Raw genomic sequence first — 23221 nt, 5'->3', positions numbered from 1 at the left:
CCTGCCTCCCTTCTCCAGTGCTATTTTACAGGTGTGGAGCATGATGGAGTGGCTACGCATCGTCTGTCTGATATTTGGCCTCACTTCGCTTGGCGTGTTATTGGCGATGGACATGGAAAAGGGGAATATTATGTATCTGTGTAGCCCCAACCAATCTACAAGGATACATCACCTATGCAAAGGTGATGTTCTTCGCTGCCCCCATATACGAGGACATGGTATCGACTCATGGAAGGTCATCAAAGTTAAGGAGAATGCAGGAGTCATGAAGCAGCTGCACCGGTCCCGGCGATGGGAAGGGAACATTATATGGACATTGCCTTGTTTTTGGAATACATGTAAATTTGATTTTGGATGTGTTAAGAGTGGTACAATAAAGGTAAAATCAGGCTGTCAGAAGAGTGTAGGAAGAGACCATGAGAAAGAGAAAGGGACTAGAGAGAGGACGGGGCGTATGAGAAGGGAAGTACAGCTAGAACGTAGGTTACCGGGAGATACACTTAAGATAATTAAAAGGCCAAACTGAGGAAAACCTGGGTAGTATGAATCTCTTCTACCAGATTTACCACCGTCTGTATGGCCAGGGACGGGTTGTCTGCTACCCAAACCCCGCAGCGGTGTCTAGGTTATTTTCTGTTTCACCGCTTTGGGGCACTCCCCAAACGGTGGTTCATTGTCAGCATTCCGAGCCATTGCCCGAGCAAGTCACTCTTCCTTACGATCCGGATTCAGCACCACCGGCTATTTGCCTTCCCCTTCCTCGGGATAATTCCCATTCACAGTACGATAGGCTGCGACGGTGGAGGGCGTACATACCTAGCCACTTCACTCCCAATAGGGATTCCCGGTCGTACGAGAATTGCTTCAGCAGTGAAGGATATGGCTGTTTGCTGGTAGAGGTGGACACAAATATAACATGTCTGTTTCCCACCTGTACGGACAGGAGGTGCCATATCACCCAGGCGTCTGGCCAATGCGTTTGTTACAACATCACTTGCGTTCCATTGAACGCCGGCCTCCAGCTCCTCTGTGGCTGGGCGAATGTCTCTCATATCACTGTTGGGACTAGGGCTTTCCGCATTGCTGGGCGGACCGAATGGGCATTTCAAAGTTGGATAAACTGGGCTACTGGGAGGTCCTTACGCAACCGATATGCTGATTGTGATGCTAGTCTCCACACGGAACAAGGATACTACTTTTTATTTAATGGTACGGCGACCAACGTTTTGTCACCCCCATTTCCCCGCCGAATTGCTATAGGGACTCTAGTCCCTACCACAGTCCCCTGCCCTTCGGCGTGGAACCTGCATAATCAGTTAGCACGCCGGGCAGTCTCTGCTGAATTTTGCGAGAACTGGAAAAAACCTCAGGTTCTTGCACCCAACCGGGGCCACTCAGCCGGGTGGGGCATTCTGAGCGTATTGACACTGGGAGGTGTGGGGGGTTCCTTGGCTGTTAGTGATCGGAATTATTTTATTTGCGGCCTTACCATCTTGGGAAATGAAACCTTGGGAGCCCTCGGGGCAATAACTAAGGAGTTGTCTCAGCTACGGTTGTTTGCAATGCAGAACCGGTATGCTCTTGACTATCTTCTGGCCCGTGAGGGTGGGGTATGCGCCATAGTACAGGGCAAGTGTATCATGGGTGTTCAGGACTTGACCGCTAACATTACTAAATTTATGGATCGCATACGGGATCACTTGGACGGGATACAGGATCCTGACTCTTGGGGTAACTGGGGATTTGGAGGATGGAAGGACTGGTTGATAAATATGGCCATGTATCTAGTGGTAGCTATCGGCTGCATCTTTGTGGGCCTGGCCATCCTTAAATGTGTGATGGGTAGAATGCGGGGTGCACTAGATCAGATCACCGCCCCAATCACCGGAAAAAAAAATTTAACTGTTAAAATCCATGAGGGTGAGGCAGATGAAGGGGGGCTAAGACAGGAATTGGAAATGCAGCGACGGATCTTTTTAGATGAGGAACCGTAGCTATGGATTGGATAGTTCGGTTATCATGGAATGATAAAAGGAGGGAATGACGAATGTGATATAAAATAGTTACTTTAGAGATACTAGTTAATGTCATGTAGAAATAAGCCACTTTGATTCTGGCAGTTAGGGACAAAGGGGTTTGAGACCGCATGGAAAAAGCAGGAAGAGGTGTGTCTATGAGAGTGATGCTGCATTGATAGGGGCCAGAGAAAGGGATTGGAAGTGAGCCAATCAGAATAGATCAAACAGGTCAGGAGGGATATAGGCTGACCTATGGGCGTCGAGTATGTGAAACTTGATACCATTTGAATTGATTTGCAGAGATCCCTTTGTTTCTTTGTTCATTCGCTTTCTGGGATATAGGAAACTGGATGTCTCTTATATTTCTATGAAATGAATCAAGCTTGCAAGCTAAATAAATAACTTCTTTTTACGTGCGAATCCATCTCAACTTTTATTGAGGCCAGACTGACAGAGAAAGAAATTTGGGGATCTACACAGCCGCCTCTTTCAACACTCTGGGATGTAGAGCAGCAGCTTTTGGGGATTTATTAACTTTCAACCACATTAATTTCTCCAGTACTACTTTCTCACTAATACTAATCTCTTTCAGTTCCTCGTGCTCACTGGTCCCTTGGTTCTCTCATGTTTTGGGGACGATTTCTTTATCTTCCACCGTGAAGACAGACACACATTGTTCAGTTTCTCTGCCATTTCCTCATTCCCCATTATAAACTCTCCTGTCTCTGCCTGGAATGGACCCACATTGGTCTTTGTTAATCTTTTCCTTTTCACATTCCTATTGGAGCTTCTCCAGTCGTTTTTTACGTTTCTCGCCAGTTTGCTCTCATATTCTATTTTCTCTTTATCAGTTTCTTGGTCCTCCTTTGCTGAATTCTAAAACAAGTTCCCAATCCTCAGGCTCACTACTATTTTGGCCACTTTATGAGCCTCTCCTTTGATCTAATGGAATCTTTAACTTTTCTTGTTACCCACAATTGGATCACTTTTCCTGTTGGATTACTGATCCTTAAAGGAATCTATATATCTTGTATAAATGTGAAATGAAAGTCACCAGAGTCCCAGTGACCCATTGGCTGGTCTCACCTTTGAGAGAGAGAGAGAGCTGACTGGTGGTGATTTAACCTGAGGGTCACCACACCTCAAATGAGGGGCAATGTTGAGAAAGCGGGGCCTTTATGGATAACTTAAGCCGGTCTCTTGCTGGAGTCGCCCTGCATCATGAACCAGCCGTCCAGCCAACTGAGCTAACTGACCCCCTGGTAAATATGCACATAATTCCTGAAATATTAGCTATTCCCTGGCTCCCATCAGTTTCCCAGACCATCTCAGACCCTGAGGTGAGGAAATACGCAGATAATTTTTGTTTAAAAACCTGTAACCACCACAGCCCATCTTCATGGCAACGTGGCATGCTTTGGGGGTTCCAAACAGAAATGGGAACTAAATATCTTCAAACCTCCAGGCACTCTTTCACTCTGTGATCCTTGTGAAATTTAGAACCAGGTATTCGCAACAAGGCTCAAAGAGCTTTAGCCGCTGCAGGCAAAGTCCCGAGACCAGCCAGTCCAGCAGAAAAAACCCTCCGATCATCCCCATTGACCAACTGTCAGAAGGAACAAAATGCAGTCCTGGGCATAATTGAGAGCAGAAACAATAACAGCAGAATCCAACCCCTATAATCACTTGTGAACTTGTTGGTGTCTTAGCAGGTGCGATGAATCACAAAATCCCTTCCCACATTGAGAGCAAGTGAACGGCCTCTCCCCAGTATGAATTCTCTGATGAGAGTTCAGGCTGGATAACTGAGTGAATCCCTTCCCACACTGAGAGCAGGTGAACGGCCTCTCCCCAGTGTGAACTCGCTGGTGTGACTGCAGGGTAAATAACCGAGTGAATGCTTTCCCACATTGTGGGCAGGTGAATGGCCTCTCCCCAGTGTGAATTTGCTGGTGTTTCAGGAGGTGGGATGGATCACTGAATCCCTTCCCACACTGAGAGCAGGAAAACGGCCTATCCCCAGTGTGAATTCGTCCGTGAACCCTCAGTTGGGATAACCGACTGAATCCGTTCCCACACTGAGAACAGGTGAACGGCTTCTCCCCAGTGTGAACTCGCTGGTGTCTCCGCAGGCTGGATAACTCACTGAATCCCTTCCCACACTGAGGGCAGGTGAATGGCTTCTCCCCAGTGTGAATTCGCTGGTGTGTCCGTAGGTTGTCTAACCGAGCGAATTCCTTCTCACACTGAGAACAGGTGAACGGCTTCTCCCCAGTGTGAACTCGCTGGTGTGACCTCAGGCTGGATAACTCACGGAATCCCTTCCCACACACAGAGCAGGTGAACTGTTTCTCCCCAGTGTGAACGCGGTGGTGTTTATTCAGGTCGGATAACCGAGTGAATCTCTTCCCACAGCGAGAGCAGGTGAATGGCCTCTCCCCAGTGTGAACTCGCTGGTGTGCCCGCAGGTCAGATAACTGACTGAATCCCTTCTCACACTGAGAGCAGGTGAATGGCTTCTCTCCAGTGTGAACTCGCTGGTGTGTGTGCAGGTGGGAGAACTGAGTGAATCCCTTCCTACACACAGAGCAGATGAACGGCCTCTCCCCAGTGTGACTGCGTCGGTGAACTTCCAGCACAGATGGGGATCTGAATCCCTTCCCACAGTCCCCACATTTCCACGGTTTCTCCATGTTTTGGGTCTCCTCTTGTCTCTCCAGGTCGGACAATCAGTTGAAGCCTCGTCCACACACAGAACACGTGTACGGTCTCTCTCCGCTGTAAATGGCGTGATTTTGTTTAGGCTGTGTAACTGGTTAAAGCTCTTCCCACAGTCAGTCCCCTGGAACACTCTCACTCGGGTGTGTGTGTCTCGGTGTTTTTCCAGTCACATTGATGGTTAAAATCTTTTGCTGCCGACAGGTCGGGCAAACATTTCTTCTTTTGGTTTGAAAGGCTGATGATATTCAGATCCCAATGGATCGAGTGGCTCTGTCAGACCGAGATGTGACTTTTGAGATTCCTGTCTGTAATTCCTCCTCTTCTAATCTCCTGTAAAAGGAGTTTACAAAAGTCATCACTGTCAGTACAGGATAGAAATTCAGAACAGAAATTCTAGTTTCTATAGAACATTCTTTCCTTTCTCGTTCCCCATACCTAGTCTCCAGGGAGTGGACTCAGAAGGGCCGAGCATTGGAGCAGTAAGTATAAAAATCATACCGGGGGAATTTGCGGCCTAGGCTCCAGAGAGCAGACCCAGAGGGATGGAGTTTTCGAGCTGCGAGTACAAAAACCTTTAAAAAAAAAATTTAATTGCTTATTGTCACAAGTAGGCTTCAATGAAGTTACTGTGAAATGCCCCTAGTCGCCACATTCCGGCGCCTGTTCGGGGAGGCTGGTACGGGATTCGCAGCCTTGTCTCCAGGGAGTGGACTCGGAGGGACGGAGTTTCAGAGCAGAGACTGTAGGAAGGGTGAGCTGGCTGACCACTGCACCCTGGTACAAGAGTCCATTCAAGCGGGGGAGCAAAATGATAAGTGGTAGTTGTCAGGGATTCTATAATTAGGGGAGCTGCCAACATCCTTTGGAAACAGGACCGAGAGTCCCACATGGTATGTTGCCTGCCTGGTGCCAGGGTGAGGGGCATCTCTAACCGGCTTGAAAGGATATTGGAGAGGGAGGGGGTGGATCCAGTTGCCGTGGTCCACATTGGGACAAACAACATTGGCAAGACTCGGAAAGAGGACCTGTTTCGGGAATATCAGGAACTAGGAACAAAATTAAAGAACAGGTTCTCAAGGGCTATAATCTCTGGATTATTACCGAGCCATGTGTAAACTGGCATAGGGATGAGAAAATTAGGGAAGTAAACACGTGGCTAAAGGAGTGGTGCGGGAAAGAGGGGTTCCATTTCATGGGGCACTGGCATCAGTATTGGGACAGGAGGGATCTGTACCGTTGGGACGGTCTCCACCTGAACCGATCTGGGACCAGTGTCCTCGTGGAAAGGATAAATAGGGAGGTCAGAAGGACTTTAAACTAACAAATGGTGGGGGAGGGGAAGGCTTCAGGGGAACCCAATACAGTTGCAAAAACAAGTAGCAGGGCAGAGGAACCTAACAGCTAATGGCAAAACTACAAGTAGTATACTGGTTAAAGCAAAAGTGAAAAGTAACAAACAAGCAAATAACAAACAAGCAAATAACAAACAAGCAAATAACAAACAAGCAAATAACAAACAAGCAAATAACAAACAAGCAAATAACAAACAAGCAAATAACAAACAAGCAAATAACAAACAAGCAAATAACAAACAAGCAAATAACAAAGAAGCAGTGCTGAGGGAGCGGTCAGGGGGAACAGCCCGATTAAGAGTTCTATAGACAAATGCACGTAGTGTAAGGAATAAACTAGACGAGCTGCAGGCGCCAATGCAAGTTGAAGATTATGATGTTGTCGCTATTACAGAGACTTAGCTGCAGGATGGTCAGGACTGGGAACTAAATATACCGGTTATAAAGTTGACAGGAGGGACAGAGAATATGGCAGAGGGGGTGGATCAGCCTTACTGATCAGAAATACTATCACCTCAATGTCTCGGATCGTGTTTTCCGGGTCCTTAAGGGGGAGGGGGAGCAGCTCCAAGTCGTGGTCCACATTGGCACTAACGACATAGGTAGGAAAGGGGACAAGGATGTCAGGCAGGCTTTCAGGGAGCTAGGATGGAAGCTCAGAACTAGATAACCAGAGTTGTTATCTCTGGGTTGTTGCCCGTGCCACGTGATAATGAGATGAGGAATAGGGAGAGAGAGCAATTAAACACGTGGCTACAGGGATGGTGCAGGCGGGAGGGATTCAGATTTCTGGATAACTGGGGCTCTTTCTGGGCCTCTGTAGCCAGGGAAGAGATTGCTGAGCCTTTGGCTTTGATTTTTATGTCATCATTGGATACAGGAATAGCGCCAGAGGACTGGAGGATAGCAAATGTGGTCCCTTTGTTCAAAAAGGGGAGTAGGGACAACCCCGGCAACTATAGTCCGGTGAGCCTCACGTCTGTAGTGGGTAAAGTCTTGGAGGGGATTATAAGAGACAAGATTTATAATCATCTAGATAGGAATAATATGATCAGGGATAGTCAGCATGGCTTTGTGAAGGGTAGGTCATGCCTCACAAACCTTATCGAGTTCTTTGAGAAGGTGACTGAACAGGTAGACGAGGGTAGAGCAGTTGATGTGGTGTATATGGATTTCAGCAAAGCGTTTGATAAGGTTCCCCACGGTAGGCTATTGCAGAAAATACGGAGGCTGGGGATTGAGGGTGATTTAGAGATGTGGATCAGAAATTGGCTCGCTGAAAGAAGACAGAGGGTGGTGGTTGATGGGAAATGTTCAGAATGGAGTTCAGTTACAAGTGGCGTACCACAAGGATCTGTTCTGGGGCCGTTGCTGTTTGTCATTTTTATCAATGACCTAGAGGTTGGGTGAGTAAATTTGCAGACAACACTAAAGTCGGTGGTGTTGTCGACAGTGTGGAAGGAAGTAGCAGGTTACAGAGGGACATAGATAAGCTGCAGAGCTGGGCTGAGAGGTGGCAAATGGAGTTTAATGTAGAGAAGTGTGAGGTGATTCACTTTGGAAGGAATAACAGGAATGCGGAATATTTGGCTCATGGTAAAGTTCTTGGAAGTGTGGATGAGCAGAGGGATCTAGGTGTCCATGTACATAGATCCCTGAAAGTTGCCACCCAGGTTGATAGGGTTGTGAAGAAGGCCTATGGAGTGTTGGCCTTTATTGGTAGAGGGATTGAGTTCCGGAGTCAGGAGGTCATGTTGCAGCTGTACAAAACTCTGGTACGGCCTCATTTGGAGTATTGCGTACAGTTCTGGTCACCGCATTATCGGAAGGACGTGGAGGCTTTGGAGAGGGTGCAGAGGAGATTTACCAGGATGTTGCCTGGTATGGAGGGAAAATCTTATGAGGAAAGGCTGATGGACTTGAGGTTGTTTTCGTTGGAAAGAAGAAGGTTAAGAGGAGACTTAATAGAGGCATACAAAATGATCAGGGGGTTAGATAGGGTGGACAGTGAGAGCCTTCTCCCGCGGATGGAAATGGCTGGCACGAGGGGACATAGCTTTAAACTGAGGGGTAATAGATATAGGACAGAGGTCAGAGGTAGGTTCTTTACGCAAAGAGTGGTGAGGCCGTGGAATGCCCTACCTGCAACAGTAGTGAACTCGCCAACATTGAGGGCATTTAAAAGTTTATTGGATAAGCATATGGATGATAATGGCATAGTGTAGGTTAGATGGCTTTTGTTTTTTGACTTCCCATGTCGGTGCAACATTGTGGGCCGAAGGGCCTGTACTGCGCTGTATCGTTCTATGTTCTAATGGTGAGGGGGGAAACAATGAGGGGAAAGCATCCAGTGGAGACCATAGGAGTGGAACTGAGGAAGAAAAAAATCTAAAACTGTAATGGGTGTTGTGTATCGACCCCCTGGTGGCAGTTCTGAGGCGCTAGATTGTATAAAGGCAGAAATTAGGCGAGTGTGTAGCAAAGGCAGAGTAGTATTAATGGGGGGATTATAACTGACACACAGATTGGGAGAGGCAGACAAGCACCTGTCAGAATGGGAGTGAATTTCTGGAATGTGTCCGGGATAGTTTCCTGCAGCAATATGTTCCAGATGTAACAAAGGGATAGGCAATATTAGATTTAGCTATGAGCAAGGGCCAGCACGGTGGTGCAGTGGTTAGCACTGCTACCTTACGAAGCCGAGGACCCGAGTCACTGTCCGTGTGAAGTTTGCACATTCTCCCCGTGTCTGCGTGGGTCTCACCCCCACAACCCAAAAAGATGTGCAGGGTAGGTCAATTGGCCACGCTAAATTGTCCCTTAATTGGGGGGGAAAAAAAGAATTGGATTACTCTAAATTTATTTGAAAAAAGATTTAATTATGAGTAATAACCCTAATTTAGTTGGTAGCCTAACTGTGCGCAAACATTTATCAAATAGTGATCATAACATGTTGAATTCAGTGTAGTGTTTGAAAGTGAAAAGCACGTTACAGACAGTAGAATTTTAGACTTGGGTAAGGCTGACGTTAACGGGATGAGACAGAGACTGTCCACGGTAAACTGGGGAGATCTGTTAATGGGTCAAACAACTGAAGATCAGGGGAGAATATTTAAAGAAACATTTAACGAGATACAGAGCAAGTGTATACCCCCGAGAGGAAAAGGTTCCACTTCACAAACAAAAAAGCAGCCATGGATAAATAAGAGGTTAGGGACAGTTTAAAACTAAAAGAAAGGGCGCACAAAAATACAAGACATAGTACAGATCCGGACGAATGGGATAGGTACAAGGAACAGCAAAGGGTCACAAAGCAGCTTGTTAGAGCGACTAAAAGGGATTATGAAGGGAAACTTGCAAGGGACATCAATATCAATGAGAAGAAATGTTTAGTTATATAAAGGGAAAGCGGGTGTGAAGGGCAATGTAGGCCCAGTAAAAGCTGGAAATGGAGATATTGTCAGTGATAATGGGGGAATGGCAGACACGCTGAACAATTACTCTGCCTCAGTATTTACAGTTGAAAAGGAGGATAACTTTCCAGAAGTCACAAAAAAATTAATAGTCGATAGAGGACAGGGACTTAAAATAATTTGTGTAAATATAGATTATATTTATATTTATTGTCACATGTACCAAGGTACAGTGAAAAATATTGTTCTGCGTACAGTCCAGGCAGATCGTTTCATTTATGAAAAAACATAGGACGTATAGTAGATACAATGTAAATACACAGACAAACAAACAAAGAACAAAGAAATGTACAGCACAGGAACAGGCCCTTCGGCCCTCCAAGCCCGTGCCGACCATTCTGCCCGACTAAACTACAATCTTCTACACTTCCTGGGTCCATATCCCTCTATTCCCATCCTATTCACGTATTTGTCAAGATGCCCCTTAAATGTCACTATCGTCCCTGCTTCCACCACCTCCTGCGGTAGCGAGTTCCAGGTACCCACTACCCTCTGCGTAAAAAACTTGCCTCGTACATCTACTCTAAACCTTGCCCCTCTCACCTTAAACCTATGCCCCCTAGTAATTGACCCCTCTACCCTGGGGAAAAGCCTCTGACTATCCACTCTGTCTATGCCCCTCATAATTTTGTATACCTCTATCAGGTCTCCCCTCAACCTCCTTCGTTCCAGTGAGAACAAACCGAGTTTATTCAACCGCTCCTCATAGCTAATGCCCTCCATAACAGGCAACATTCTGGTAAATCTCTTCTGCACCCTCTCTAAAGCCTCCACATCCTTCTGGTAGTGTGGCGACCAGAATTGAACACTATACTCCAAGTGTGGCCTAACTAAGGTTCTATACAGCTGCAACATGACTTGCCAATTCTTATACTCAATGCCCCGGCCAATGAAGGCAAGCATGCCGTATGCCTTCTTGACTACCTTCTCCACCTGTGTTGCCCCTTTCAATGACCTGTGGACCTGTACTCCTAGATCTCTTTGACTTTCAATACTCTTGAGGGTTCTACCATTCACTGTATATTCCCTGCCTGTATTAGACCTTCCAAAATGCATTACCTCACATTTGTCCGGATTAAACTCCATCTGCCATCTCTCTGCCCAAGTCTCCAAACAATCTAAATCCTGCTGTATCCTCCGACAGTCCTCATCGCTATCCGCAATTCCACCAACCTTTGTGTCGTCTGCAAACTTACTAATCAGACCAGTTACATTTTCCTCCAAATCATTTATATATACTACAAAGAGTAAAGGTCCCAGCACTGATCCCTGTGGAACACCACTGGTCACAGCCCTCCAATGAGAAAAGCATCCTTCCATTGCTACTATGCCTTCTATGGCCTAGCCAGTTCTGTATCCACCTTGCCAGCTCACCCCTGATCCCGTGTGACTTCACCTTTTGTACTAGTCTACCATGAGGGACCTTGTCAAAGGCCTTACTGAAGTCCATATAGACAACATCCACTGCCCTACCTGCCTCAATCATCTTAGTGACCTCCTCGAAAAACTCTATCAAGTTAGTGAGACACGACCTCCCCTTCACAAAACCGTGCTGCCTCTCACTAATACGTCCATTTGCTTCCAAATGGGAGTAGATCCTGTCTCGAAGAATTCTCTCCAGTAGTTTCCCCACCATTGAAGTAAGGCTCACCGGCCTGTAGTTCCCGGGATTATCCTTGCTACCCTTCTTAAACAGAGGAACAACATTGGCTATTCTCCAGTCCTCCGGGACATCCCCCGAAGACAGCGAGGATCCAAAGATTTCTGTCAAGGCCTCAGCAATTTCCTCTCCAGCCTCCTTCAGTATTCTGGGGTAGATTCCATCAGGCCCTGGGGACTTATCTACCTTAATATTTTTTAAGACACCCAACACCTCGTCTTTTTGGATCTCAATGTGACCCAGGCTATCTACACACCCTTCTCCAGACTCAACATCTACCAATTTCTTCTCTTTGGTGAATACTGATGCAAAGTATTAATTTAGTACCTCGCCCATTTCCTCTGGCTCCACACATAGATTCCCTTGCCTATCCTTCAGTGGGCCAACCCTTTCCCTGGCTACCCTCTTGCTTTTTATGTATGTGTAAAAAGCCTTGGGATTTTCCTTAACCCTATTTGCCAATGACTTTTCGTGACCCCTTCTAGCCCTCCTGACTCCTTGCTTAAGTTCCTTCCTACTTTCCTTATATTCCACGCAGGCTTCGTCTGTTCCCAGCCTTTTAGCCCTGACAAATGCCTCCTTTTTCTTTTTGATGATCTTTCGTCATCCATGGTTCCCGAAAATTGCCGTATTTATCCTTCTTCCTCATAGGAACATGCCGGTCCTGAATTCCTTTCAACTGCCACTTGAAAGCCTCCCACATGTCAGATGTTGATTTGCCCTCAAACATCCGCCCCCAATCTATGTTCTTCAGTTCCCGCCTAATATTGTTATAATTAGCCTTCCCCCAATTTAGCACATTCATCCTAGGACCACTCTTATCCTTGTCCACCAGTACTTTAAAACTTACTGAATTGTGGTCACTGTTACCGAAATGCTCCCCTACTGAAACATCTACCACCTGGCCGGGCTCATTCCCCAATACCAGGTCCAGTACCGCCCCTTCCCTAGTTGGACTGTCTACATATTGTTTTAAGAAGCCCTCCTGGATGCTCCTTACAAACTCCGCCCCGTCTAAGCCCCTGGCACTAAGTGAGTCCCAGTCAATATTGGGGAAGTTAAAGTCTCCCATCACCACAACCCTGTTGTTTTTACTCTTTTCCAAAATCTGTCTACCTATCTGCTCCTCTATCTCCCGCTGGCTGTTGGGAGGCCTGTAGTAAACCCCCAACATTGTGACTGCACCCTTCTTATTCCTGATCTCTACCCATGTAGCCTCACTGCCCTCTGAGGTGTCCTCTCGCAGTACAGCTGTGATGTTCTCCCGAACCAGTAGCGCAACTCCGCCTCCCCTTTTACATCCCCCTCTATCCCGCCTGAAACATCTAAATCCTGGAACGTTTAGCTGCCAATCCTGCCCTTCCCTCAACCAGGTCTCTGTAATGGCAACAACATCATAGTTCCAAGTACTAATCCAAGCTCTAAGTTCATCTGCCTTACCCGTAATACTTCTTGCATTAAAACATTTGCACTTCAGGCCACCAGACCCGCTGTGTTCAGCAACTTCTCCCTGTCTGCTCTGCCTCAGAGCCACACTGTCCCTATTCCCTAGTTCTCCCTCAATGCTCTCACCTTCTGACCTATTGCTCCCGTGCCCACCCCCCTGCCATACTAGTTTAAACCCTCCCGTGTGACACTAGCAAACCTCGCGGCCAGTATATTTATGCCTCTCCAGTTTAGATGCAACCCGTCCTTCTTATACAGGTCATACCTGCCCCGGAAGAGCTCCCAGTGGTCCAGATAATGGAAACCCTCCCTCCTACACCAGCTGTTTAGCCACGTGTTTAGCTGCTCTATCTTCCTATTTCTAGTCTCACTGGCACGTGGCACAGGGAGTAATCCCGAGATTACAACCCTCGAGGTCCTGTCTTTTAACTTTCTGCCTAGCTCCCTGAACTCCTGCTGCAGGACCTCATGACCCTTCCTGCCTCTGTCGTTAGTACCAATATGTACAACGACCTCTGCCTGTTTGCCCTCCCCCTTCAGGGTGCCCTCTACCCGTTCGGAGACATCCTGGACCCTGGCACCAGGGAGGCAACATACCATCCTGGAGTCTCTTTCACGTCCACAGAAGCGCCTATCTGTGCCCCTGACTATAGAGTCCCCTATTACTATTACTCTTCTGCGCTTTGACCCTCCCTTCTGAACATCAGAGCCAGCCGTGGTGCCACTGCTCTGGCTGCTGCTGTTTTCCCCTGATAGGCTATCCCCCCCGACAGTATCCAAAGGGATATATCTGTTCGCGAGGGGGACAACCACAGGGGATTCCTGCACTGACTGCCTGCCCTTTCTGGTGGTCACCCATTTCTATGCCTGCACCTTGGGTGTGACCACATTTACATAACTGCGATCTATGACGCTTTCCGCCACCTGCATGCTCCTAAGTGCATCCAATTGCTGCTCCAACCGAACCATGCGGTCTGTGAGGAGCTCCAGTTGGGTGCACTTTCTGCAGATGAAGCCATCCGGGACGCTGGAAGCCTCCCGGACCTGCCACATCTCACAGTCAGAGCACAGCACCCCTCTAACTGACATTGCATCAATTAATTAAAATTAAAATTAAATTTTTTTTTTTTTTTAAATTTCAAAGTTACTGTTAACTATCTGTTTCCTAGCACTAGATTTCTAATAGAAATGCGAAAGCTAAATATAGTACTCTCCGATCTCTGGCTTAGATGTCCCTCTAAATTACAATTAAGTAATTATGTTTAATTAGTTACCAATGCTCAATTTTTTAAATTTAGTGTAGAATCCCAACCAGGCACTCAGGCCACAGCTTTTCTGTGATGTCACTTCAATTTCCCCCCGACACACACACAATTTGAAAAAGGTACAAAAGTAAAAATGAGTAAAAATCACTTACTTACCTTCTTAGTGTTAATAATAAAATATGGTATTTACCTCACACCAATGGGTTTTATTATTAGGTTAGAGGAAGAGGGCGGGTGGGAGACACTACACTTGTAGTGTCTCGGGTTTCCTCTCCACCAGAATTTATTGGTGAGGGTCTTCCCAGATGTCCGCAGGTCGAACTTCCTGTTCCCGCCTTCAATACTAAAATATAAAAAAAAAACAGAAAAGAGGGACCGAAAATGGGACCAGGTAAGTGTTTTTAAAGGACAGACTTACCTCCCAGCAATCACTTCTGCATTGCCCCCGCTGAAATTGAATCACCAGCTGTTCTCCCGCCGAAATCGACTGGCCTGCCCCTGCAAAGACAAGTGTTTTTAAAGGACAGACTTACCTCCCAGCAATCACTTCCGCACTGCCCCCGCTGAAATTGAATCACCAGCTGTTCTCCCGCCGAAATCGACTGGCCTGCCCCTGCAAAGACAAGTGTTTTTAAAGGACAGACTTACCTCCCAGCAATCACTTCCGCACTGCCCCCGCTGAAATTGAATCACCAGCTGTTCTCCCGCCGAAATCGACTGGCCTGCCCCTGCAAAGACAAGTGTTTTTAACGGACAGACTTACCTCCCAGCAATCATTTCCGCACTGCCCCCGCTGAAATTGAATCACCAGCTGTTCTCCCACCGAAATCGACTGGCCTGCCCCTGGAAAGACAAGTGTTTTTAAAGGACAGACTTATCTCCCAGCAATCACTTCCGCACTTCCCCCGCTGAAATTGAATCACCAGCTGTTCTCCCGCCGAAATCGACTGGCCTGCCCCTGCAAAGACAAGTGTTTTTAAAGGACAGACTTACCTCCCAGCAATCACTTCCGCACTGCCCCCGCTGAAATTGAATCACCAGCTGTTCTCCCGCCGAAATCGACTGGCCTGCCCCTGCAAAGACAAGTGTTTTTAAAAGACAGACTTACCTCCCAGACATAGACATAGTGTGAAGCATGCTAACATCAATGACGTGATGACGATGAACATCTTGCCAAGGTCATCCCCACACCCCCACTACTTGCCTTCAAACAACCGCGCAACCTCAAACGAACCATTGTTTGTAGCAAACTACACAGTCTTCAGACCAGTGACCACGACACCACAAAACCCTGCCATGGCAATCTCTGCAAGACGTGCCAGATCATTGACATGGATACCACTATAACACCACCCACCAGGTACGCGGTACGTACTCGTGCGACTCAGCCAACGTTGTCTACCTCATACGCTGCAGGAAAGGATGTCCCGAAGCGTGGTACATTGGCGAGACCATGCAGACGCTGCGGCAACAAATGAACGGACATCGCGCAACAATCACCAGGCAGGAATGTTCCCTTCCAGTCGGAGAACACTTCAGTAGTCAAGGGCATTCAGCCTCTGATCTCCGGGTAAGCGTTCTCCAAGGCGGCCTTCAGGACGCGCGACAACGCAGAATCGCCGAGCAGAAACTTATAGCCAATTTCCGCACACGAGTGCGGCCTCAACCGGGACCTGGGATTCATGTCACATTACATTCATCCCCCACCATCTGGCCTGCGAAATCCTACCAACTGTCCTGGCTTGATGTAATTCACACCTCTTTAACCTGGGGTTACCCCATCTCTGGATCTGTAAAGATTTAATCACCTGCTAATGGTTGCATTCCAAGCATTATTTGGCATCTTTGAATTTGTCTATATATGTGTTTCTGGAACATACCTCTTCATTCACCTGAGGAAGGAGCAGCGCTCCGAAAGCTAGTGACATCGAAACACACCTGTTGGACTTTAACCTGGTGTTGTAAGACTTCGTACTGTGCTCACCCCAGTCCAACGCCGGCATCTCCACATCAAGGAAATTAATGGAACCAAAGACTGACAAATCCCCAGGAACTGGCGGTTTCCATCCGAGGGTGTTAAAGGAAGTTGGGGATGTTAAGAAAATTGCGAAAGATGTCATTTGAAACGAGAAGGTCTGATGATAAAACCCAAGGAACATGAGAAAAAGCAAAGTAACAGAAAAGATCCTATAAATGTAAATGTAATGAAATGCTAAAAAATGACATAGCAGAAGGCCCTCGAAGGGTCAACTGCAGACAAATGTTCTTTGGGATGCAGACGACCATTATCACAGGACTTGAGATATCCAAGCAGCTCATGCTGTAACCTGATATCTTTAGTTCAAGTCGGAGAAATTTTTATAAAAGTTAAGTTTTAAGTTACATAAAGGGAATGAGTTTAATACCCTTTAATAGAAGTTAATTCGTTTAGCAAGTAATTGATTGGAATTGCCAGAATCTTAAGTTTGAATTGCTTGAAATAAAATGTATTTGTGAATGATAGAAACTGAATGACACCAGTTAAAAGTGGAAATCTGGAGAGAAGAGTTGATTTTAATACAGGACAATTCACCGCAGCTCAATGCTTCTTTTCAAAAAAGCAGTCAACACCTTTTTGTAAAATTGTAAAAAGGGAAGACTATAACTTGAAACATTTAGGAATACAAGAAAATACAATGTTTAAAAAAGATAAGGGTTTAAAAGTCTGAAATGCCACGGAATAATTAGTAGGAAGCCTCCCTGCCAGTGAGCTGATAAACCAAGGTCAAGCTTAACATGAAGGCACTCTCATGTTAGACATTACGGAAACTAGATGTGGAATCATATGGACAGAAAGGGTATTGGGTTAAGGAGCAGAAGAAAATACTTTAAAATAATGTCATGTAATCAGCAAGGCTGTTGGAAGGGTGATATATATCCTGAATAGCTCTCAGCCAGGCACTCACTCTCAGCTTGCAGGGTGATTTCGGTACATGGGACTGACAGAATACGAAAGCCGAGCAGAACCGCAAAATAACCGGGAGAAAACCAACAGATAAAGAAGAGAGATTGTCAAGGAGGCCCAGGAAGGTCTGATCAGCCAACCAGGAGAATCCAGAAGCAAGATCTTTTTACTTTTCTGTAAAGACAGTGATTTTATCTTGTAAAAGAAAAAATAATAATAAAATAATTTAAAGTTTTAACCTGAAACAGTGGTTATTACAAAGTCTACTTTACTTACTTAGCAACACGGGACCAAGATCGATGCTACTGAGTGGTAAGTCGATAAAATTCTTCTCTAAAGATATGGGTTATGCTGGGGGATAACTTGAAACACTAGTTTGACCCGAATAGCACCCACCTAAGTCTGCAGAGGAGTCAGGGAGTGAGAATCCCTGTTCACCATTAAGAATATCTTGACCCTTTTTTGGTACAGGGGGAATTCTAAGAATACTGGTGAGTTGTTTACTTCAGGGAGCACATTGTAGATGCCCTAACTAGAATCTCCCAGAGTTCCCTAGATTCAGGAGTAGTCCCTCTGGATTGGAAAACTGCACTTGTCACTTTTCAATGAGGGTGAAAGGGAGAAATCGGGAATTACAGACCAGTTGGCCGAACATCTGGGGTGGGGAAATTGCTGGAGTTTATAATCAGGGATGGGGGTAACTGAACACCTTAAAACATTTCAGTCCATCAGGGAGAGCCAGCAGGGATTTGTGAAGGGAAGATCATGCCTGATAATCTGACTGAATTCTTTGAAGAGATGACAAAGGTCGTGGACAGGGGAATGTCTCTGGATGTCATGGACTTCCATATTGGGTGGGTATATTGGGGTAGGTTTGGACGGGAGAGCGGTGATGGGGAGTGTGCCCTTTGTTTCTCTTTGTTTGTTGCTGGTCGGGAGGGTTGGGGGAAGGGACGGACTGGAAGGGTGAGAAGAAGTCCGAGGCCTTGGGCAGGGACCACCATGCGAGCTGGGCAGGCTAGTTAATGGGAGTGAAGTGGGGGGTTGCCAGGAGGAAGGCATGGGGGAGGGGGGGGGGAGGTGGAGATGTTGGGTTGGTTCTTTGTTTGCTTGTGAGAGTAGGGAAGGGGGGTGGTTGCTGACGTGGGTGTGGTTGGTGTGGCAAAGGGAGAGATGACGGTGAACATCTGAGGGCGGGCCTGAAGGGGCGCATGCTGGGGGCTAATTAAATGGGGATCTGGCTATTTGGCAGGGGAGGGGAGGGAGGCCCCCTCCCTGGCCAGCTGGTCATGTGGAACGTGCGAGGGTTGAATGGGCCGGTTAAACGATCGCGTGTTTTTGCTCATTAGAGGAGCCTGAAGGCAGGCGTTGTGCTCTTGCAGCAGATGCAGCTGAAGTTTGGGGATCAGACGAATGGGTGGGGCAGGGGTTCCGCTCGGGGTTAGACATGAAGACAAGGGGTGGCAGTGTTGGTTTATAAGAGAGTGGCTTTTGAGGTGGGGGAGCATTGTGGCCGATCCGAGGGATGGGGGGTACCTCTGTGATGGTCAGTGGGAAGCTGGAGGAGATGCCAATGGTCCTGGTGAATGTTTAAGCCCCGAATTGGGACAACGTGGATGTTAGAGAGGATCCCGGACCTGGACACGCATCGGTTGATTATGGGGGTGATTTCAATACAGTCCTAGATCCGAGTGTGGATCTGACGCGTCCTAAGTCGTTGAGGGTGTTGGTGGTGGCAATAGAATTCAGGGGTTCATGGGCGCATTGTTTGCAGGAGGGGGGGGGGGGATACCCATGGAGGTTTGGGAGGCCGAGGGCAAAGGACGTCTTGTACTTCACCCATACACCCATATGCACGGGGCGTATTCGCGGATCAACAGTTTTGTTATGGACAAGGTGCTGCTGCCGGAGATATTGGGTTGGTTCTTGGTTTGGTTGTGAGAGTGGGGAAGGGGGGGTCGGAGGTGGCCGACTCGGAGTACTCGGCCATTGTGTTTTTCGACCACGCGCCCCATTGGGTGGATTTAAGGGTGAGGGGCCTAACAGCTGCAGTTGGGGGGTTGGATGTGGGGCTACTGGCAGATGAGTGAGTGGGTTATGGCTGCTATGTCGAGTTGAACGATATGGAGGTCCCAGCCACCACACTGTGGGATGCACTTAAGGCTGTAGTTAGGGAGGAATCCGGGAGGATTCTCCCTCCCGTTCAGTCATTGAGTTCCAGATTCCAACAAACCTCTGGGGAAAAGCTTTTCCTCACATCTCCTCTGAACCTCCTGCCCATTACCTTAAATCTGTGTCCCTAGTTATTGATCCCTCCACTAAGGGAAAAAGTACCTTCCTGGCCACCCTATCTATGTCTCTCAGAATTTTATACACCTCAATCAGGTCCCCTGTCAGCCTTCTCTGCTCCAGGGAAAACAATCCCAGTCTCTCTTCATAGCTGAAACACTCCAGCCCAGGCAACGTCCTAGTGAATCGCCTCTGCACCCTCACCAGTGTAATCACTTACTTCCTATAGTGTGGCGAGCAGAACTACACAGTACTCCAGCTGGGGTTTAACCAGCATTTTATACAGCTCCAGCATAACCTCCCTGCTCTTATATTCAATGCCTCGGTTAATAAAGGCAATATTCCCATTGGCCTTAACCAGCTTATCCACCTGTCCTGCTGCCTTCAGAGATCTGTGGATATGCACACCAAGTCACTTTGCTCTGCTGTACTTCATAGGGTCCGACCATTCATTGTATATTCCCTTGCCTCGTTAGTCCAACCAAAATGCACAACGTCACACTTTTCTTGCTTAAATTCCATTTGCCACTCTTCTGTACAACTTTAAAAAAATAAATTTAGAGTACCCAATTATTCTTTTTACAATTAAGGGGCAATTTAGCGTGGCCAATCCACCTACCTTGCACATCTTTTGGGTTGTGAGGGTGAGACCCACGCAGACACGGGGAGAAAGTTAAAACTCTACACGGACAGTGACACGGGCCGGGATTGAACCTGGGTCCTCAGTGTCGGGAGGTGCCAGTGCTAACCATTGCACCATCCTGTTGCCCCCTCTTCTGCCCATCTAGCCAGCCTATCCATATTGTCCTGTAATCTAAGGCCTTGTTCCTCACCATTTACCACACCACCAATTTTTGTGTTATCTGTGAACTTCCTAATCTACCTCCTACATTCACATCCAGATCATTAATGTGTACTACAAACAACAAGTGACCCAGCACTGATCCCTGCAGAACACCGCTGGACACAGGCTTCCAGGCACAAAAACAACCTTCAAACATCACCCTCTGCCTCCTACAACTGAGCCAGTTTTGGATCCAGTTTGCCAAATTGCCCTGAATCCCATGGACTCTTACCTTCTCCATCAGCCTCCCATGTGAGTTTGTCTAAAGCCTTACTAAAGTCCATGTAGACTACATGAACCGCACTACCTACATCTACACACCTAGTCACTTTCTCAAAAAATTCAATCACATTTGTGAGACATGCTCTCCCTTGTATAATCCTTGCCTCTCCAAGTGGAGATTAATTCTGTCCCTCAGAATGTTTTCCAGTAGTTTCCCTGGCAGTGAAGTTAGACTCACTGGCTTGTAATTTCCTGGTTTGTCCCTACTTGCCTTCTTGAATAATGGCACCACATTAGCTGTCTTCCAGTCCTCAGGCACCTCTCCTGTGGCCAGAGAAGATTTGAAATTTTTTGTCAAGAGCCTCTGCAATCTCCTTCCTTGCCTTCCACAGCAGCCTGGGATACATCTCATGTGGCTCTGGGTATTTATCCACTTTCAGACCTGGTGAAACTGTTCATACCTTCTCCCTCTCAATGTCAAGTTGTTCAAGCAAATCACCATGTGCCTCCGTGATTTCTATACCTACATCATCCTTCTCCGTAGTGAAAACAGATATGAAGTATACATTTAAAACCTCACCTGTATCTTCCACTTCCATGCACACATTGGTCCGTACTCTTACCCTGGTCAACCTCCTGCCCCAAATATACTTAGAAAACATTGTTGGATTTTCCTTTATTTTACCCGACAGTGCTTTTCCAAGCTCCCTCTTTGCTCTCCTAATTTCTTTCTTAAGTAATCCTTTGCACTTTCCATGTTCCTCTAAGACTTCCGCTTTGAACCCTCGGTATCTGTGATAAGACTCACCTTTATTTGTTTATCCAACCCTGGATATCCCTTACATCCAGGGTTCCCTGGACTTATTGCTCCCACCCTTCCCTATCATGGGAACATAGAATTTACATTGCAGGAGGCCATTTGGCACATCGAGTCTGCAACATCCCTTGGAAAGAGCACCCCACTGAGGCCCACACCTCCCCCTATCCACATAAACCCCACCTAACCTTTTTGGACACTAAGGGCAATTTAGCATGGCCAATCCACCTAACCTGCACATCTTTGGACTGTGAGAGGAAACACAAGCACCTGGAGGACACCCACGCAGACACAGGGAGAACGTGCAAACTCCACACAGACAGTGACCCAAGCCGGGAATATAACCTGGGACCCTGGAGCTGTGAAACAACAGTGCCAACCACTGTGCTACCGTGCCACCATGTGCATTGTCTATTTCCTTTTTGAATGAATCCCACTGCTCTGATGTCGATTTTTCTACAAGTGGCTGCTCTCCGGTAACTTTGTACAGATAATGTCTTATTTTTTTTAAATTTGCTCTCCCCATTCTGTAACGTATGAGATCCCAACCTCAAATTCAGAAGTTTCAAATTTATTGTAAGAAGTCTTACAACACAAGGATTGTTTTGAATCAGCTTGCAAAATCCTATCAACTGTCCTGGCTTGAGACAATTCACACCTCTTTAACCTGTGATTATCCCTCTCTCCAGTTGCTCTGTTTGGACCTGTGAAGACTTAATTACCTGCAAAGACTCGCATTCAAAGTGCCGTCTTGCATCGTTGACTTTGTCGATATATATGTTTCTGGATAAAAGCAACTAACTGCGGATGCTGGAATCTGAAACAAAAGAGAAAATGCTGGATATTCTCAGCATGTCTGGCAGCATTTGTGGGGAGAGAAAAGAACTAACGTTTTGAGTCCAATGACTCTTCGTCAAAGTTTTTCTCTCCCAACAGATGGTGCCAGACCTACTGAGATTTTTCAGCATTTTCTCTTTCGTTATATGTTTCTGGAACCTACCTCTGCATTCACCCGAGAAAGGAGCAGTGCTCCGAAAGCTAGTGATTTGAAACAAACCTGTTGGATTTTAACCTGGTGTTGTAAGGCTTCTTACTGTGCTCACCCCAGTCCAACGCCGGCATCTCCACATCAAATTTATTGGCTTGATCCTCCTGGGCTTTCCATGAACGAATTCAATTTATCCATTTCAAGTTGACTATGTTGTTAGTCAGTTCCCCAATACTTTGGGGTGTGTGAGCTGCATTGTTATCCTCCTGTTTTTATAGAATCTAACCCTCTTTCCCCACTCACTATGTGGACATGTTGACTGGTTGTTGAATTGCTGACATTTGATCTGGAGGCTGTGCTCCCTCAGATATCCTGTTCTGAATGAATTCCCAATGTCTGGTTGTATTTCTGCGGCAATATCTCTTGTTCTCTGGGCCCATTTCCCGCCAGTTTTTCTGCTGCTTTCATTGTTTGAAAAATGGTGAAAAGAAAAGTAATAAAAATATTTACATTTGCGGGTGTTTGGCGGGAGGTGCGCGGCTTCCCTTCCGACAGGGAGCCGCTTCAGCTCTTTCCGTGCAGCCTGGTCAAGCTGCCAAGAGCCTCGGGACTCACTGCTCAGTGTCGCCGGTCGGTGCTGCTGGTCTGACGGGGGAACAACCCAGTCAGTGACCTTCCCATCCCCCCCGGCCCGGGACTGCGCATGTGCGGAGGGCCTAACCCCTGACCTTCCTGCTGACGTATGGACCAATGAAAAGAATTGGAGGACCGGAAGGACTTTGGTCCTCCAGCCAATCAGATCGCGGGCTTTGTGCAAATGAAGATTGAGCTTCACACAGACTGAATACTCCTCCTGTCTCCAACATCTGGGAGTAAAACACTGTCTTTTCTCCCCTTTCCATTTCTTTTCTCATTCTCACCTTCAATTGGTCACTTGCAGCAACTGAAGGGAATGGAAGTGAATCCAGGGAGGGTGCAGACTCTGGGAAGATTGGTCATGATCTCTTTCTCTCTCTCTTAAAGACATTGACATCCTTTGCTCCCTCAGCTTGACACGGGGAGAACGTGCAGACGCCGCACAGATGTTGGGACCAGGTTTTTGGGCCGAATCCCTAGGTGGTTCCAATGTGCTTGTCCCGGCGATCACCTGAAGGGTCTCCTGTCCCCGACCCACCCTTGGGC

The 23221-nt window shown here is 47.0% G+C and overlaps 1 protein-coding gene across 8 annotated transcripts; it reads right to left on the bottom strand.

The window, feature by feature from the left end:
- Positions 1-2438: 2438 nt before the first annotated feature.
- Positions 2439-22717, bottom strand: LOC140420471 (uncharacterized). 8 transcript variants are annotated; one of them, XM_072504472.1, is made up of 3 exons: positions 22109-22717; positions 14126-14278; positions 2439-5069 (listed from the first exon to the last, which is right to left on the bottom strand). In XM_072504472.1, the coding sequence occupies exon 3, from the start codon at positions 4709-4711 to the stop codon at positions 3701-3703; it is 1011 nt and encodes a 336-aa protein (XP_072360573.1). In that variant the 5' UTR covers positions 4712-5069; positions 14126-14278; positions 22109-22717; the 3' UTR covers positions 2439-3700. The 8 variants fall into 8 exon arrangements, with proteins under 8 accessions (XP_072360573.1, XP_072360577.1, XP_072360572.1 ...); XM_072504476.1 differs by having other exon boundaries at positions 22550-22717; XM_072504471.1 differs by lacking the exon at positions 14126-14278.
- Between the last annotated feature and the right edge of the window lie 504 nt (positions 22718-23221).

This window comes from Scyliorhinus torazame, chromosome 5, assembly GCF_047496885.1.
Source record: "Scyliorhinus torazame isolate Kashiwa2021f chromosome 5, sScyTor2.1, whole genome shotgun sequence".
Lineage (NCBI taxonomy): Eukaryota > Metazoa > Chordata > Chondrichthyes > Carcharhiniformes > Scyliorhinidae > Scyliorhinus > Scyliorhinus torazame.
Note: the sequence above shows the minus strand (reverse complement) of the source record. Positions and strands in the feature narration are given on the sequence as shown.

What these genes read in the sequence shown, in the direction of transcription:
- LOC140420471 (XM_072504472.1), bottom strand. Translation starts at nt 4,711, where the DNA reads ATGGAGAAACCGTGGAAATGTGGGGACTGTGGGAAGGGATTCAGATCC.